Source organism: Vipera berus (genome assembly GCF_964194415.1).
Source record: "Vipera berus genome assembly, chromosome: 4".
NCBI lineage: Eukaryota > Metazoa > Chordata > Lepidosauria > Squamata > Viperidae > Vipera > Vipera berus.
In genome coordinates this window covers 36,499,903-36,518,815 of record NC_138206.1, presented here as the reverse complement: position 1 = coordinate 36,518,815, position 18,913 = coordinate 36,499,903, and the positions used below count along the sequence as shown (strand labels likewise).

Sequence of the window (18,913 nt, the reverse complement as noted above, 5' to 3'; positions counted from 1 at the left end):
CACTGCCTTTCTTTGGAATTGGAATGTAAACTGATCTTTTCCAATCCTGTGGCCACTGTTGAGTTTTCCAAATTTGCTGGCAAATTGAGTGTAGCACTTTTACTGCATCGTCTTTTAAGATTTTGAATAGCTCAGCTGGAATACTGTCACCTCCACTAGCTTTGTTGTTGCTCAGCTTTTCTAAGGCCCACTTCACTTCACATTCTAGGATGTCTGGCTCGAGGTCAGTGACCACCTCATTGTGATTATCAGGGACGTTAAGCTCATTCTTGTATAGTTCTTCTGTGTAATTTTGCCACCTCTTCTTAATCTCTTCTGCCTCTGTTAGGTCCCTGCCATTTTGGTCCTTTATCATGCCCATTTTTGCATGAAACGTTCCCTTCATCTCTCCAATTTTCTTGAAAAGATCTCTGGTCCTCCCTATTCTATTGTTTTCTTCTATTTCTTTGCACTGTTCATTTAAGAAGGCATTCTTATCTCTTCTAGCTATTCTCTGGAATTCAGCATTAAATTGGGCGTATCTTTTTCTCCCTTGCCTTTCGCTTCCCTCCTTTCCTCAGCTATTTGCAAAGCTTCCTCAGACAACCATTTTGCTTTCTTGCATTTCTTTTTTGGGATGGTTTTAATTGCTACCTCTTGTACAATGTTGCGAACCTCAGTCCATAATTCTTCAGGTACTCTGTCTATCAGATCTAATTCCTTAAATCTATTTGTCACCTCTACTGTATATTCAAGAGGGATATGATTTAATTCATACCTGAGTGGCCTAGTGCTTTTCCCTACTTTCTTCAGTTTAAGCCTAAACTTTGCAACGAGAAGCTCATGGTCTGAGCCACAGTCAGCTCCTGCTCTTGTTTTTATTGACTGTATAGAGCTTCTCCATCTTTGGCTGCAGAGCACATAGTCAATCTGATTTCTGTGTTGACCGTCTGGTGATGTCCATGTGTAGAGCCGTCTCTTGGGTTGTTGGAAAAGAGTGTTTGCTATGACCATCGTATTCTCTTGACAAAATTCTATGCCTGTGCCCTGCTTCATTTTGTACTCCAAGGCCAAACTTGCCTGTTATTCTGGTTATCTTTTGGCTTCCTACTTTAGCATTCCAATCCCCCATGATGATAAGGACATCATTTTTGGGTGTTAGTTCTATAAGGGCTTCATGGAACCAGTCAATTTCATTCTGTTCAGCACCGGTGGTTGGGCCATAGACTTGGACTACTGTGATATTGAATGGTTTGCCTTGGATTTGAACTGAGATCATTCTGTCATTTTGTGGATTGTATCCCAGTATTGCTTTTCCTGCTCTTTTATTGACTATGAAGGCTGCTCCATTTCTTCTGAGGGATTCTTGCCCGCAGTACTATACCTGATCGTCATCTGAATTAAATTCACCCATTTCTGTCCATTTTAGTTCGCTGATTCCTAAGATGTCGATGTTCAGTCTTGTCATCTCTTGTTTGACCACGTCCAGCTTGCCTTGATTCATGGATCTTACATTCCAGGTTCCTATGGAGAAAAAATCTTTACAGCATTGGACTTTCCTTTCACCACCAGATACATCCACAGCTGAGCGTCCTTTCAGCTTTGGCCCAGTCACTTCATTCTTTCTGGCACTACTAGTACTAGCCCTCTGCTCTTCCCCAGTAGCATATTGGACGCCTTCTGACCTGAGGGGCTCATCATCCAGCATCATATCATTTTGCCTTTTGGAACTGTCCATAGGGTTTTCATGGCAAAGATACTGGAGTCGGTTGCCATTTTGTTCTCCAGCGGATCACGTTTTGTCAGAACTCTCTGCTATGACCTGTCCGTCTTGGGTGGCTCTGCACGGCATAGCTCATAGCTTCATTGAATTATGCAAGCCCCTTCGCCACGACAAGGCAGTAATCCATGAAGGGGTAACTTGAATTAGCTTGATTTTAATAAGCTTTTTGTATGAGCAGCATTTATTGTTCTGCAATTTAAGATAGAATGGCACAGCAGATATTTTTCATATAATATTTTACTTAGTTATGAGCAGGCCAGCAAATGAAACTCTCTCTAATCTACCTTTATCCTCAGACAATGGACTCTGTCCGTCTAATTTTTATTGAAGTTTTTTTTTTGGCTAAGATAAAAAATGAAGAAAAATAAAAATGAATATAGAACGAAAAAAGACAGAAGAAAAAATAAGATATTTAGATATTAACAGAGGGATAGAATCAAAATCATGTGAAGTGTTGTCACTTTATAATGCCTTGGTAAAACCATACTTGGAATATTGCATCCAGCTTTGGTTGCCATGATGTAAAAAAAGATGTTGAGACTCTAGAAAGTGTGCAGAGAAGAGCACTGAAGATGATTAGGGGACTAGAGGCTAAAACATATAAAGAATGGTTGCTGGAATTGGGTATGTCTACTTTAATGAAAAGGACAAGGGGTGACACGATAGCAGTGTTCTAATATCTAAGGGATTGCCACAAAGCATATGAAGGCAGGACAAGAAGCAATGAATGAAAACTAATCAAGAAAAAAGGCAACCTAGAATTAAGGAGAAATTTCCTGACAGAACAATTAATCAATGGAACAACCTGCCTCCAGAAGTGAATGCTCCAGCACTGGAAGTTTTTAAGAAGAGATTGGACTGAAATGGTGAAGAGATTTGTCTGAAATGGTATAGGGTTTCCTGTAGGGGTTGGACTAGAATACCTCCAAAGTTCCTTCCAACTCTGTTATTCTATTATGTCCAAAAATAAGAAGAAAAAGAAAAATATTTAAAGAAATATTTAAAGTTATGTCCTAACATAACCTTCTTCCCATATAGAACCCTTTTTAATTAGTTGTTTAAAAAATATAATGGATAGATTTTCTTTTCTCGACATACAAAATATAATGTTGATTAGTAATAAAATTATCATAATAGCTATTTCTGCATGAATTATTTTTAACAGTAACATATTTCTATTTCCCTTAGGACTGTTAATGTTGTAAAAGAAATATATATTAACTGGTAGAGCTGAAGGTAATCCCACTTCTATTTTTACTTAAACTAAATCTATAGTGATCTTAAGATGCTTACAGTTGTTACATGTGTTGGAGTTCCTTTGATTCCAGTTAAACGTGAGCCACTGCAGTGAGGGAAAGTGATCGTGGAAACAAATTTAAGAAAGAAGGATAGATTAATTGCATCCAAATGGGTGCTAATGAATCAATGGAGGAAATGACTGCTATGGAAAATTACCAGTGGTATGCAAAATTCATGAGAGAATGCCCATCTGGACAACTCACCATATATGAATGCAAGAAGATCCTTGGTCTTGAAAATTCAACTCCTCAGGCAAATAATTATGTTGAGAAAGTATTCAATATTTTTGATACAAATAAGGTAAGGGTTATTTCTATAGTACATAGTTTTAGGTAATTGTGTGCTGTTTTTCATTTATTGTATACAGAACACTTTAGAATCTTATGTCGGACATATTTGATTTACAATTCCTTCCAGATTGATTCTGCAAGATATAAATGTAGCTAGAAGAGTATATGCCTGTTTAACAGGGATTTAATTTATCAGTGATTAAAAATATATTTTATAGCTGATAGTTATCCTGATATCTCATACACTGTGTTTTTTGGAAAAATACCATCCCCAGAGTATGCTAACAGTTTATATTAATATATGCAGAACAGGATAGCTAAGGAAAAAAGCCAAAAAGGGAAAACAGCCTCTCAAGCTGGCAGAATTTCATAAATGATTATCAGTGTGTTTTCAAATATGCATGTTAACTGGTTTTTCTGATTCGATTATTTTTAAAGAAAAATAATAAATAAAATAATTAAAAGATTACTTTCAACAAAGACCTATCTACTTCCATCTGTTGCTTTATACATTGGTCAGATATCTGTGAGATGCACAGAATTAAGATGTATATAATAGCGATTGCCATCTTTAGCTATGGTTGCCAGCTCTATGCCTTCAATTTTAGAGGTTGTAGAAAGCTAGTAACTATTAAATTCAATCAATATGCTTCATTATTAATTTTCATGAGTTTGTCACATGATTCTTTGAAATTTTGGAGCCCACCATACATATCATATCATACTTGTATAGTAAGTCCTTTGGTCACTTTGCCTAGTTGTTGTAATATTTCATTACCACAATTTATCTTTTTCTAATTTTATCCAATTACTACTGTACAATATTCTTTCTGAAATACAATAAGAACTGTATATAATATTCCAAATGTGGTTGCATCATATTTACTCACTTGTTTTATATTTGCTTGCTTTTCTGATGATACACACTTTAAAAAACAATTTTCTTTATTTACAATTTATTTGTGACAGTTTCTTTCATCATACATAATGTATTCATAAAACTTTTTTTAATTGTCTTCCTGGAAAAAAAACTAGGCATATTAAATATGTATGAATTATTGATTGACTTGTACTTTGGGGATTATTGACTTAATGTCAGCCTTTTGGCTAAAGTCAAGTGTAATCCTAGCTCAGACAAATTACAAGATACTAATGTCAACCATTATTATCTGAAGATACAATCTGCCATAAAATACAAGTTTAAGAATATAAGGTAAACTTATGAGCAGTATTTCCACAGGCCCAGCAACTATACTGCTTTCACCGAGACTTATAGTATACTTGATTTACACACTATTTTTTTTGCTTGAAAAATGTGACAATACTGTAGAATATTAGAAATTGATCTTAGCAGATAGTACTTTGTAATGAGAAGAGCTTAAAGAAAAGCAGAACTTCAGGAGAAAAAATAATATCACTAATCCTTTATGAAGTGTCAAAATAATGTGACTCATATGAACCATAGTTAGCTCTCATTACTTTTTCTTAGCATTGAAACAGTTGCAGAGATCCTGGAAAGAGTTTTGGTTAGGCACAGAGTTATATATTTATATATATAGTATATATTTATAGATAGATAGATAGATAGATAGATAGATAGATAGATAGATAGATAGATAGATAGATAGATAGATAGATAGATAGATAGATACTATATATAGATAGATACTATATATATATAGTATATATTTAGGACTGCTTCTTATGCAGCGTGTGATTTCAAATTTATTTATTTTATTTATTTTTTATTTTTATTTTTTTCTGCAGCCCATCTCCTGTATAAGGCAACTCTGGGAGGCTTTAAATCATAATCACTGTCATTTTTAAAAATATTTCCATGGATTGTCTACCCACTCACTGGCTGGCACCAATGAGATTGTCTACCCGTGAACTCACACAATTTTAATTGCTTATTCATATGCATAGATTCACAAAAGATGCGCGCGCACACACACACACACAAACACACACAGCATGTGTTTTTATTGTAACATTCCTCAAGCCATCATCTATCCATTTAATATGATTGTGCCCACTTTTCTGCCATATCTGTGCTGAAGACAAGCGCCAGACTTTAGCAAGACTTGAGTTAATTTGCACATATTTAATACATCTATTGTTTACAATTTACAAATTGCAAAATGAAATTCTTTGCAGTTGGTAATACTCAGCGGTAGTAAAGTTGAACCAGATTTGACTGCACTTCTTCTAGTCTACGAACAGAATATTTACAATTTTGCAGAAGTTGCTGAATCTCAGTTCCCAGCAACTGTGTAGCAGTCCAGTGGTATTGATGGACTCATCTATTCTGCACTATTATTCTTAGTAATCTCTTAGAATTCAAAGAAATTCACAAAAAATGATAAAAATACTCTTTCAGAAAAATGATTTGATAAAAGAAATCAACAAATATTAAACTGTAAATATTTAAATTCCATGATGGGAGGCACTAATTGTATCCTTTCCCATGCATGTCAGAAAAGTTTATATGCTTCCATACTATTAAAACATGATGGTTTTATTCTGATTAAACTATGCATTATATCCACTTTTGAGTATGCCCCTTTTCTGTCTCATACACATAGCTTGCATAAATGCAGCCATTTGTCCAGACATACTTACATACTCTGACATTTTCTTTGCAAGTTGTTGACAAATTTGCTTTGGACGTATCATTCACAGTTCAACAATTTCAATTATGTCACAATTGTATCCCTGTCATGGTTCCGATAAATGAAGCCAGTCAAAAGAACTTCAAGGCGAAAAATTCATCCTCGAGAACATTTTATTTGAAAACAAGATATCAGCACTTACCTAGTTGAACCCAAAACTGAAAGTTCCCTCCCCTGAAACAAAGTTACAAGTTGTAATTCCCACCCCAAACCAAGCTGTCACACATCACATTCCCCAATGACAAATAAGCGCGGGCTTTTCTCCACCACCCTCCTACAGCCAAAATTCTTTTCTCACAACCTTGATTAAAAATGCAGGTACAATTGTTATGATTAAGAATGCTCATACCTCTCCCTCCCCCCACTTATTCTATGTGAAAAATCCCCAGCTAAAGAGTAGAAAGTTACAATAAACAACAACAATAAAATGGCTACAGTTTCTTCTGTTGTCACAACGCTGACATTCCCTATGGAATCAATCATTTCTTTTATATCCAAGATCTCATCCAATTAAAAGTATTAGATAAAAAGCTATTTTTGCTATACATTTGATGGTATTATTAAGGATTTAATCCTGCAAATGTATTTCTCCACTAAATTCAATGAGATTGCTTGTAACCTGTCTACTTATGATTTAAACAAAAATGATTTTTCCAAAAGAACCATTGAAGAGACCCCAGGAATTATATCTGAAAAAGAAAATGAGCATATCGCACTACATACCTGGCATTCTAAAATGAAAAGAGAAGGATACTCCATATGAAAGAGGATACAAATCAAAGAAACAAACACTTAGGTGGCAGTTTGTAAATCTGCATTGCCCAAGGCAATTTGGCCCAGCAAACAGTAGATTTTAAAAGACCTGAAACAAAAGATAATAATAATAATAATAATAATAATAATAATAATAATAATAATAATAATAATTATTATTATTATTATTATTATTATTATTATTATTATTATTATTATTATTATTATTATTATTATTATTATTATTATTTTATTTATATGCCGCCCTTCTCCCGAAGGACTCAGGGCGGTGAACAGGGCAAGCATAAAAAATACAGAGTTACAAAAGTTAAAAAGGATTAAATATATGCCCACTAAAAACAGTAAATACAAATATTAAAATAACAATAAAAACCCAACCCCCTCCCATCAGGCCAGGCCAGCTTGTTCAAAAAGATACGTCTTTAGATCGCGCTGGAAGGAGCGAAGGTCGGGCGCCATCTGGAGATCAACCGGAAGATGTTTCCATAAATCCGGCGCGCCCACAGAGAAGGCCCTCCCCCTGGGGGCCACCAGTCGGCATTCTTTGACCGGAGGCACCCTGAGGAGACCCTCTCTGTGGGAGCGTATTGGGTGGAGGGAAGTTGATGCCGGCCGCAGGTGCTCCCCAAGGTATTCCGGACCCATGCCATGTAGGGCTTTGTAGGTCAATACCAGCACCTTGAACCTCACCCAGAAGACAACTGGGAGCCAATGCAGCTCGCGGAGCAGAGGTGTAACATGGGAGTATCGGGAGACTCCCAACACAACTCTCGCGGCTGCATTCTGTACCAGTTGGAGCCTCCGAGTGGTCTTCAAGGGCAGCCCCATGTAGAGAGCGTTGCAGTAGTCTAAACGAGAGGTCACGAGCGCATGAGTGACCATACACAGGGCATCCCGGTCTAGATAGGGTCGCAACTGGCGCACCAGGCGAACCTGGGCGAAGGCCCCCCTAGTCACGGCCACTATGTGATCTTCCAAAGTAAGCTGTGAATCTAGGAGGACTCCCAAGTTGCGAGCCCTATCTACGGGGGGTAAAAGCTCACCCCCCATGGAAAGAGGTGGAATATTCTGAATATCCCAGGATGCCGGTATGCACAGCCACTCAGTCTTGTCGGGGTTGAGTTGAGGTCTGTTCCTCCCCATCCAGACCCGAACCGCTTCCAGGCAACGGGACATCACGTCGAGGGCATCACTGGGGTGGTTTGGGGTCGAAATAAAAAGCTGGGTATCATCAGCGTACTGATGATACCCAACTCCAAAACCACGAATGATCTCACCCAGCGGTTTCATATAGATGTTGAACAGGAGAGGCGAGAGGCCCGACCCCTGAGGGACTCCACAAGTGAGAGGCCTCGAGGTCGACCTCTGCCCCCCTGCCAACACCGACTGCGAACATCCAAGGAGATAGGAGGAGAACCACTGAAAGACTGTGCCTCCCACTCCCAATTCCCTGAGACGCCGCAGCAGGATACCATGGTCGATGGTATCGAACGCTGCTGAGAGGTCTAATAGGACTAGGACAGAGGAATGTTCCCTGTCCCGGGCCCTCCAGAGATCATTCACCAGAGCGACCAATGCCGTCTCCATGCTGTGCCCGGGCCTGAAACCCGATTGGTACGGGTCTAGATAATCCGCTTCATCCAGGACCAGAGGGAGCTGATGCGCCACCACACTCTCAACAACCTTCGCAAGAAAGCGAAGGTTGGAGACCGGACGAAAGTTATTTAACACAGCTGGGTCCAAGGCGGGCTTCTTGAGGAGAGGTCTCACCACCGCCTCCTTCAAGGCGGCGGGGAAATTACCCTCACTCAAAGAAGCAGATATAACCGCCTGGAACCAGCCTCGTGTCCCCTCCCGAGCTGCATAAACCAGCCAGGAAGGGCACGGGTCCAATAAACATGTGGTAGAGCTCAACCTCCCCATAATCCTGTCCACTTCCTCTGGAGTCACAGAATCAAACTCCTCCCAGATAATATCGACAAGCCCGCTCGTGTCCTGATCATCAGACTCTGCCCAGTCGGAGTCCAGACCGGTCCGAATCCGAGCGATTTTGTCCGACAGATGTTGACTAAACTCCTCGGCATGACCCTGCAAGGGTTCCTCCCTCACCTCCTGATTAAGGAGGGAGCGGGTCACCCTAAACAGGGTGGCCGGGTGGTTATCTGCGGACGCGATAAGGGTAGCGAAGTGGTTAGACCTCGCCACCCTTATCGCTGCGAGATAAGACCTCATATAGGTTCTTAGTCGCAATCGGTCGGATTCGGATCGGCTGGACCTCCAACAGCTCTCTAGGCCCCGTCTCTGACGCTTCATCTCCCGAAGCTCCACGGAGAACCATGGAGCTCGCTGGGATCTGCCCCGAGTCAGGGGCCGCAAGGGTCAAGTGCCTCCGTGGCTGCCCTTTCCCAGGCTTCCACTAAGGCATTCGCCGAGTTGTGAGCAACGGAGGCAGGTGGGGGTCCCAGCGCTCGCTGGAACCTATCAGGGTCCATTAAGCGCCTGGGGCAGTACCATCTAATTGGCTCCACACACCCACGGCGGGGAGTGGCAAAACGGAAGACCAGCCGTAGGAGATGATGATCGGTCCATGACAGGGGCATAACAATTGGAGAGCCCCCACCAAGATCATCTAACCACCGTCCAGATAAGAAAACCAAGTCAAGGGTGTGGCCTCCCTCATGAGTCGGTCCATGAATTACTTGCATCAGGTCCATGGCCATCATGGAAGCCATGAACTCCCGAGCTAACTCAGATGATCCTCCCAGGGATGGTAGATTGAAGTCACCCAAAACTATGAGTTTGGGGAACTCAGTCACCAACCCTGAGAGAATGTCAAGAAGCTCAGACTAGGCGAAAGGTACACCAGCAGCAAGCCCAACTGCGCCCCAGGACCAGTACAGTCAATCCTGGACTGTTGCTTGAGCAATTCTAGGTCACTAGAGTAGGCGAGTGCTAAATAAAACACTTGCTTCCCCTCTTCTTTCTGTTGGATCTGCTCCTTTTGCACAAGTAGCAGCTTTCCAGTGTTGTGTGCCAAACATAAATATCATCCCATAACCTTTCAATGATAACAATCACATATTTCTATTTCTGAGTTAGGATCTCTAGTTTTATAGATATCCTGTTTATTTTGCATGCTGTTTGTTGGTGTAGAAATATCTGAGATTTTGAGAGGCACCATCCATTGGTCTCTGCTGTATTTTTCTATTAAACTCTGACTTTCCACCAGGGCCTTGATGCTTTAATAATAATAATAATAAGTTGGAAGGGACCTTGGAGGTCATCTAGTCCAACCCCCTGCTCAGGCAGGAAACCTTATACCATTTCAGGCAAATGGCTGTCCAGTCTCTTCTTAAAAACCTCCAGTGTTGGAGCATTCACCACCTCTGGAGGCAGATTGTTCCACTGGTTAATTGTTCTAACTGTCAGGAAGTTTCTCCTTAGTTCTAGGTTGCTTCTCTCCTTGACTAGTTTCCATCCGTTGCTTCTTGTCCTGCTTTCAGGTGCTTTGGAGAATAGCTTGACTCCCTCTTCTTTGTGGTAGCCCCTGAGATATTGGAACACTGCTATCATGTCACCCCTCACTCTTCTCTTCGTTAAACTACACATACCCAATTCCAGCAACCGTTCCCTATATGTTTTGGCCTCTAGCCCCCTAATCATCTTTGTTGCTCTTCTCTGTACCCTTTCTAGAGTCTCGACATCTTTTTTACATCGTGGTGACCAAAACTGGATGCAGTATTCCAGGTGTGGCCTTACCAAAGCATTGTAAAGTGGTATTAGTACATCACTTCTTTTGTTTCTGATGACCCAGTACTTGACTGTATATTCAAGCCTTAGTTTTTGCCACTTACCTATTGTTGACCTACTCTGCATCTTTCTCATCAATGTATTGCAGTGAAGTTTGGATTAGCCGCCATGGCAGAGTTTTATATATCTTTATATGAGTACATTTTAATGGAACACCTTGGAACCTTTTTTAGAATAAGCACTGATAGGGTAGGGTATCAAATGCCTGAAAATAAAATAAATCAAAAGTACTGAATCAATTGTGATGATAATAATAATAAAGCTACAGAATCCTTCCCATCCTTGGCTAATGCATAACTCATTATTGGCTATCTTTCTGCTACCCAAAAAGCTTTTTAATCCTATCAAAAAGAAAATAATGAACATTCCTCACCTAAAATAAGTTCATCTGTGAAATAGGTGAAAGAGCCATCCTTTTAACAATGGAATTCTCAGCAGCTTTGCTTGCTAATACATTTTTCTTTGTTTAAACACCTGTCTCACTTGCTCAAACTGTGTCCATAAATAAGCTCATTCACATGTCCCGCCCTCAATCCTAAAATGTATAATGTTCTCTTCCTTTCTATTGTTCAGGATTCCGTTCTTGCAAAGCAGGCACTCATAATCATTGAATAACGATTCGATTTTTTCCCCTCAGCATTGTGCTCATTTTTTTGTGAAAATTCCATGACATACCTGATATGACTAGCCTTTTCAATAGATGAACAACTTACATTGCTATTTTTCACATGGAGCAAACAACTGCTATCAACCACACACTCTGCTAGCATCACTTAGATTATTGACAATGTGCTTTTTGTAAAATTGCTTTAACAGAAATTTGAGCTGCAGTAGAATGAGACAGTGAGGTTGTTCTTCTAAGGGGCTAGAAACGTTTCTTGATGTGGAACTGCCATTTCATAATGAACAGTTCTGGTTTGCTGTAACAGCAGCAAAGTTTTACTTTTTAAAATCTAGTGGGCAGTCTGAAGTGGTGGTATAGAGAGGAAGTCTCTGTTTTACATTGTTATTATTCTCATGATCTATGGATAGACAGTGAGTTTTTTCTGTTTCTGGTCTTCTACTGACCTTTTTCCTTCTTTCTGAATGGGAGAATCTTCTGTAGCAAGAAAATTAAAGGATGGAGAAGCCATCAAATCATCCTTAATTATTTTTGCAACCAGTTATTCTCTTATTAATATTATTGTTACAATAAATGCAATTTCATATACTTTTAAATTTACTCACCCCACATCCCCCCTTTTTTTAAAGGATGGATTTATTGACTATTTGGAGCTTTTAGCTGCTATAAATCTGGTGATACGTGGGAAAATTGACCAAAAATTGAAATGGTATTTTAAACTTTATGATATTGATGGGAGCGGAACAATTGACAAAAAAGAAGTAATAAGCATTTTAATGGTGAGTAAATGCTCAAATTTGCAAGGATAAATCATTCTATGGGATTTTAATATTGTCAACATGCTGATGTTTTGACTGATTTAACAACTGTTATAAAAAATATATGGCCAAATTATCACCTATGATTTCTTTGCTGTCCCAGAGGCAAAGGCAATACGTATCTACACTGAGCTTTCCTCACTTCCATTAGGTGAAACTGAAACTATCCAAAGCTGCTATTGGCTCTTGGAATTTTGGGGAAGTAATCTAGCTCAAGAACATTCAAAGGAGCTGCTTTACCTAAGATAGTGCTGAGTGATCACAACCAAACATTTTAGTACATTTAGAGATGAACCACAATGGTGGAAAGGATTGAACCAAACTTTGTAGATGGGACAAGTGTTTCATTGCTCATGGGAGGAACTGAGTTACACAGCTATTTTACATATTATTCAAAGAAACTGGGGAAAAATGCAACTATCTTTTTTACCAGGTGCCCAGTATCACAATTACTATCATTCTTTGTGTTTTAAACAGATTTGAAAGGGTAAGGCAGAGATTCTTAATCATATTTTTGCAAATAGAATAACTGTTTAGCCATAAACAGTAAAACTGTTTATTTTCATATAGGGATCATAGTTCCCAAGCCTTTTTACATAGGAAAAAGCCTTCCTATATATCAGAGCCTTGGTGGCACAATGGTTAGAATGCAGTATTGCAGGCTAACTCACTGCTCACTTCCAGGAGTTTGATCCTGACTGGCTCAAGATTGACTTAGCCTTCCATCCTTCCAAGGTTGGTAAAATGAGGACCACATTGTTGGGAGAAATATGTTAACTCTGTAAAATCATTTTGAGAGTGCTATAAAGCACTGTGAAGCGGTATATAAGTCTAAGTGCTATTACTATATATATGACTAACGTGATTCCAATATAGAAAAAACTTAAAACTCTCCTAAAAAAATTATTGTATCACTTAGGGCAGCAGTTAATCTAATTTCTTTTCTAGAATATCCAACTTAAGACTTAGAATTACAACAAACCCCAAAAATATGAGAGTTCCTGGGACAAATTATGTGTGTTCATCTATGTGCAGATGGACAGCTTCTTGTTCAAATAATCACATACACTTAAGAAGGAAACACCAAGAGTTGAATGTTTGTATATACGAGTGATTTTTCTATAACAGCAGGACAAGAAGAAAACTACTTAAACTACTTCACATAGTTTTTGTATTTTAAGCTCTTTCCCAAGTTCATTTTTTATTCGTATAGTGCAAGAAAATATTATCATAAATGGGAACAGTGCACCATATCTGGTATTTTTAGCCTTTTAACATTTAATTATTTCTTCATTAATGTAATTACAGAACAGAGATAAATACAAATATCCAGCATAAAGGTCATTAAGAACTAAGCAAGCAAAAACTAAGGCCACCTAGATTATGTTCAGGTTGAATTATTTCTGATCGTCATTTCTATCGCCAGAATTTTGTCTGTTATTACACCTAATTTGGCCCTTTAGAAAAGCCAGTTCAAACATTCAGAAGATTTCTGCAGTGGAGTGCTCATAATTTAGGCTTCTCTGTGTTATGCATGTTTTGATTTGGATTCCTGCATTGACTTAAATGACCCCGTTCCAACTTTATGCTTTGATTTTCTTCTTAGTGTTTTTATTAATGTTTTTATAGTGTGCCCCAACAGGAAGAGCTTATACAGCAGATTATAATGATGTAAAAATATGAAACAGTGTAAACCAATATATGAATTGTAAAAAGAGACCTGGAGCTGAGCATATGTCCGGTGACAGAGTTTCAGAGTTGTGTAGTTTACATCTGTTTACCTCTGAAGTTGGATTAGCTCTTATAAGGTATTCCCAAGGGACAGATTCAATGCTAGCATACAGTGCCTAATAGATATTAGCTATATTATGGAAGACTTCATAAGTATTGGCCAGTATTCTGAACTGACCCGTTAAGCTTACTAGTAATCAGTGTAGTGATTTTAGAAGACATGTTACTCTGCCAGAATACTTTTGACCTGCCAGTTGTAGCTTCTGGATTATCTCCACAGGCTCCTCCACATATAGTATTTTAGTAAACCTATGGTGTTTCTACATGGATAAATACTGATATATTCAATCACCATCTTCATTTCTTCAGCTGCAATGAAAAATTAAAAGCAGAATAGTATTAATAGTTTTTTTTAAAAAAAAATTAAGTATCAAAACACTGTGATATGCATTTCAGCATAAACTATGCTATTAAGTCTCTAAAGTTTTAGTCTCTTTTAAATAATGTGATTAGCTTTCAGTGTTGATTTAACTGGATTGCTTTTCTAACTATCCCTCAAGTGCAGGGTATACAAAAGCTGCCTCTTATATTTGCAATATGAATGTAGTTATTTTTGCATTCTTATTTATTTAGGCTATTCAAACCATCAATAACAACCAAGACATGACTCCTGAAGAATTGACAAACCTGATTTTTCAGAAGATAGATGCAAACAATGATGGTAAGGATAAATACATCTTGAAATCTTTATTTTCATTATTTTGAAACGACTTTGCAATTTGGTAAAAGCATTTTGTTGATATATCTATAGAGTTAGCCACATGTATATAAAGGTAAAGGTTCCCCTGCACATGCGTGCTAGTCGTTTCCAACTCTAGGGCCGAGGACATCTCCGTGGTCATGTGGCTGGCATGACTAGACGCCAAAGGCACATGGAACACTGTTACCTTCCCACCGTAGTGGTCCCTATTTTTCTACTTGCATTTTTACGTGCTTTCGAACTGCTAGGTTGGCAGAAGCTGGGACGAGTAACAGGCACTCACTCTGCTACGCGGCACTCAGGATTCGACCCGCCAAACTGCCGATCTTCTGATCAACAAGCTCAGTGTCCTAACCCACTGAGCTACCGTGTCCCTTACATGTATATACTTCAGAAATAACATAACTGATTGAAATTGATCTAATTAGATAAGAAGATTACTATATGATGGACACTGTATAAAGCAAAAGTTGATTTTTTTAAATTCAAAGAGTCTTTTAGACTGTATGGCTTGATCTCACTGTGTGTTTGCAGCAAGATGAAATCGAAGACAGCAGAGAAAGAGAATGGAGAAAAGCATGGTTCATTCATTTCATTCTTTATTTTTGTATTCTTTGTTGAGCAAATTTTATTAAATTGGTTTACAGAGATTCTTACAAATTAACTGTACCATAATTAATTGCATATATGTGTATATATATGTATGTATGTGTATACACACACACACACACACACACACACATATATGTATATATATTCTGTGTTTTTTAGAAGCAAAGTGCTGAATCTTGCCATGAGAATCAAAGTGAGAAACATGAATGTTTGAAATGTCGCAAGCTATATTTTTATCCAGATGGAACAGGATAATTGTACCTAGCATTCTTCAGTTGCATTATTACATAAGATATTCTTGCTTTGGTTGTATGTTAGGGAAATCTGCTTTTTTTTAGTTAAGCTCTATCGTAATTATAAATCTCAGTTTATTGTCACATTCAATAACCCCCTAAGTAGCAACAATCAATTCCAAAAAGAAATATTTAAGAAAAACTTACACTATTCCTTGCAATATAAAATTGATCAGAATGGAATAAATATGCAGAGCTAAAGGCAGATGAGAGACTCATTATTTTGACACATTAAAATGAAACTAATAACTGAGATTCAAATTAGATAGGCCCACAAAGACAAATATATTTTTCTTCTGCATTTTTATTGTTTCAGTAAAAGCAGCTTGAGGAAGCAAGGAGTTTGTACTATCTACCTCAACATTTGCTTAGAGCTTAAGAGTTTCTTTTCCCAGTTTTCATTATCCCCATTTTTCACCCTGAAGCAGTCACATAGCTGTGCATATCTCCAGCCTTCCTCAGTCTAGGCTCTCCATATCATTTCCTTTAATTATTAGAATGTCATGCAACAGATTGAAGTCTGCTCTATTCATCTAACAAATGAGTTCTTATGTGGGTCTATTTTACAGATGGAACTGCAGGATTCAGAAATGCATCAAATGCAATTTCAAATGAATGGAATATTTGGTTCCCCACAAATTGGAGATATTGTTGGGCAACTATATTATTTTTTACCAAGTACAAGTAGTCCTTGAGTTATGACAGTTCACTTAGCAAAGGTTCAAAGTTACAACATTTCCCCCAAAAGTATTTATGATACTGTCCCAAGTTACATATGTTGCAGCACCACAGCAGTTTTTCCTCTTATGACCAACTGCAGAGTGGCTGCAACATGTTCCCTGCCAATTCCCCCCCCCCCGCCATACTGCCCTGCCAGGGCTCCAGAGACATGGGGTATGCTTTGGTAGCCCACCACATTCCATGTTCCTCTGCACCTATTATCAATCACTCACTTAACTTGGGAAGATCTCCAAAGCTGAAGTCAACCCTGCTTGGATCTCGCCAATTGCACCACTGTGCAGCTGAATAGAGAAATGGAGAGCTTGGTGCATCGGCTGCCCTATACCCCTCGCTTGCCAGGCACACAGTCAGAGATCCGGTTGTTCCCACCTTGAAGAGGGTCTCCTCCCTCAGGGTGCCCCTTGGCCCTCAGGTATCTCCATGCCTGCCAGATCTCTACTAGAGTGCACCTGACAAGCAAGAGGTGCACCACTTCAAATTTTCTTGCGCCAATATCTCTAACTCTCTATCTGGCTCTGCAACAACACAATTGGCAAGATGCAGCCAAGTTTGGCACTCCAGTAAGTGGTAGGCTAGGGCGACGCTCACTTGTGAGAGATGCTGAGGCTCAATGGGAAAGGGGAGGGGCCAGCCCAGGGTTTCTCCACCTGGTTGAACAAGGGCCCCAGCAGCCAAGGCAGTACAGGAGGTGAGTGCAGGTGGTGTGGAACTCCCAGGCATGGCACCCAGCAGCTGCGCTGACCTATGCCTCTGCAAGGGCTCAGGAGACCCTGGCAATGGTGCTGCTGCTCTATTAGGAAACTGTTGCTGAAAATATGCAGAAGGCACACATGGACAAAACAAGAGATGCGATAAATCTCGCATTCTTACATACGCTTCCGTGTTACATACGCTTTTCCAAAGAGGATGGAAGTGTATGTAAAAATGCAAGAACTAAGGAAAACAACTTTGCAACAACTTGAGCTGTGGAGATCTTCACAAAGTAAGTGGGTGATGGGTAGAGAGAAAGCCCAAACAGCTATGGGGACCCCAAGGGGTGGAAAGGAGCATGGGATATCTCAGTGGGTGGGGAGAGGCCTCAGGTGGCTGGAGGCTGTGGTCTCGTCCTTGCACTAGGGCTCCCATAGTCTTTGCCACTCCTGAGATACTTCATATGCTCTTAACGCACATTCGATTAATGAATGCATTGGGAAGAGGAGGGATGGGGCTAATTCATTTAACATGATTCAGTTAACATTACAACTGTAATGGACAGGCTCCATTACATTCGTAACTCAACGACTATCTGTAATAAATATTGTAGAGGTAATTATAGTGTTTTCCCCAATTCCAAGACAGAAAATGTCAGTCTACAAAATTTTGAGTCTTAAGAAGTGTATATTGTTTTCATAATAGGGGAACTGACCTTAGAAGAATTCATGAATGAAATGGAAAAGGATGAACATTTCCGGGAAGTCATTTCGAAGAGCTTTGAGCTCTCCAACGTACTGAAAATTATACAAAGTTAGAGAAGACACAGCATCTCACACCTATTCTAAACGGTACTTATGACAAAAAGAATATAAGAAATATAATATCAAATACCAAGACTGACTGTTACATTTCCCATCCACTATTCAAAGCATAAGATGGTCTAGACCACGGGTGTCAAACTCAAGATGTCATGTGTCGTGTCGCAACTTATTGTGACTTTTTCCCCATTGCCGGCAATAGGGTAGACGACGTTTTACCGTGACACATCCAGCCCACAGGCTGGCAGTTTGACAGCCCTGGTCTAGACAGATTATTACCTCAGAACAGTTCATCTATTGTCCCTTCCATTTTTTTCTCATAAGATACAATAGCTTTTATCCAGCTCTATTCTGATTGATGTATCAGTTGAAATGAGACAAATTTGAGGAAATAATTACGAGGATGCATTTCAGAGGATGCATTTCAAAACTTTGTCTTCAGCTATCAAAGATTAATTCCAATATATTATATGAAACATATATTTAACAATAACACAATTTAAAGGTAATTATTAAAATTACCTCTTCTCCTAGAGTTCTTTCCCCGTTTTCATATATTTTTCTTATTATTGCTTTTGGAGAAGCAGTTTTCAGCCATTCCAAAATTACATATTCCTATGTCAAGTAAAACTTTCCTTTTTCTGTCTGTTGGCTTCTGACAACATCCTTTACAGTAATGGTGCAACAGTACATACAGCCATGCACGCACACTCCTATATCTGACTCTAAAAGTTTTCTGAATCTGGAAAAAAGATGAAATCTTCAGACATTATTAGAACAATATGTAATTCCTATGTTCAGATTTGCCACCTAAGTAATTTCCCTAACTTTATATACTAAAAATACTAAAAATTCCCCTCTCTCTTCAGTCCAGGAAGAGGGGAAAAACTGGGCACACGTTGTTGTTTTTCTGTCTGATATATTATTGACAGTTTCCCAAATCCAGAACTGAGAAAGTCCAAAATAAATCTTCATCGCCCTAAGCCAGACGTGTCAAACAAAAGGCCCAGGGGCCGGATCCGGCCCACAAAGTGGTTTCATGTGGCCCGTGAAGCCATCCTGGAAACAGTGAGGGAACGGCCCCCCACTGCCTTGGCCCTGGCCCAGAGACCCTCCTTCTGCCAGAGACCCTCAGATCTGTCCCACTCCTGCCCAGGCCCCCATAGGCACCCTTGATGCCAACGATGTAGAGCTGGCCACACCCACCCATTAGGCCAT

At 39.2% G+C, this 18,913-nt stretch overlaps 1 protein-coding gene across 1 annotated transcript; it reads left to right on the top strand.

Moving 5' to 3' along the window:
• Positions 1–3,169: 3,169 nt before the first annotated feature.
• On the top strand, positions 3,170–18,030 carry GUCA1C (guanylate cyclase activator 1C; the record flags this gene model as incomplete). Its single annotated transcript, XM_081326553.1, has 4 exons — positions 3,170–3,361; positions 11,859–12,008; positions 14,412–14,499; positions 17,580–18,030. 4 exons carry the CDS (start codon positions 3,170–3,172, stop codon positions 17,690–17,692), a joined length of 543 nt encoding a protein of 180 aa, XP_081182679.1. The 3' UTR covers positions 17,693–18,030.
• Between the last annotated feature and the right edge of the window lie 883 nt (positions 18,031–18,913).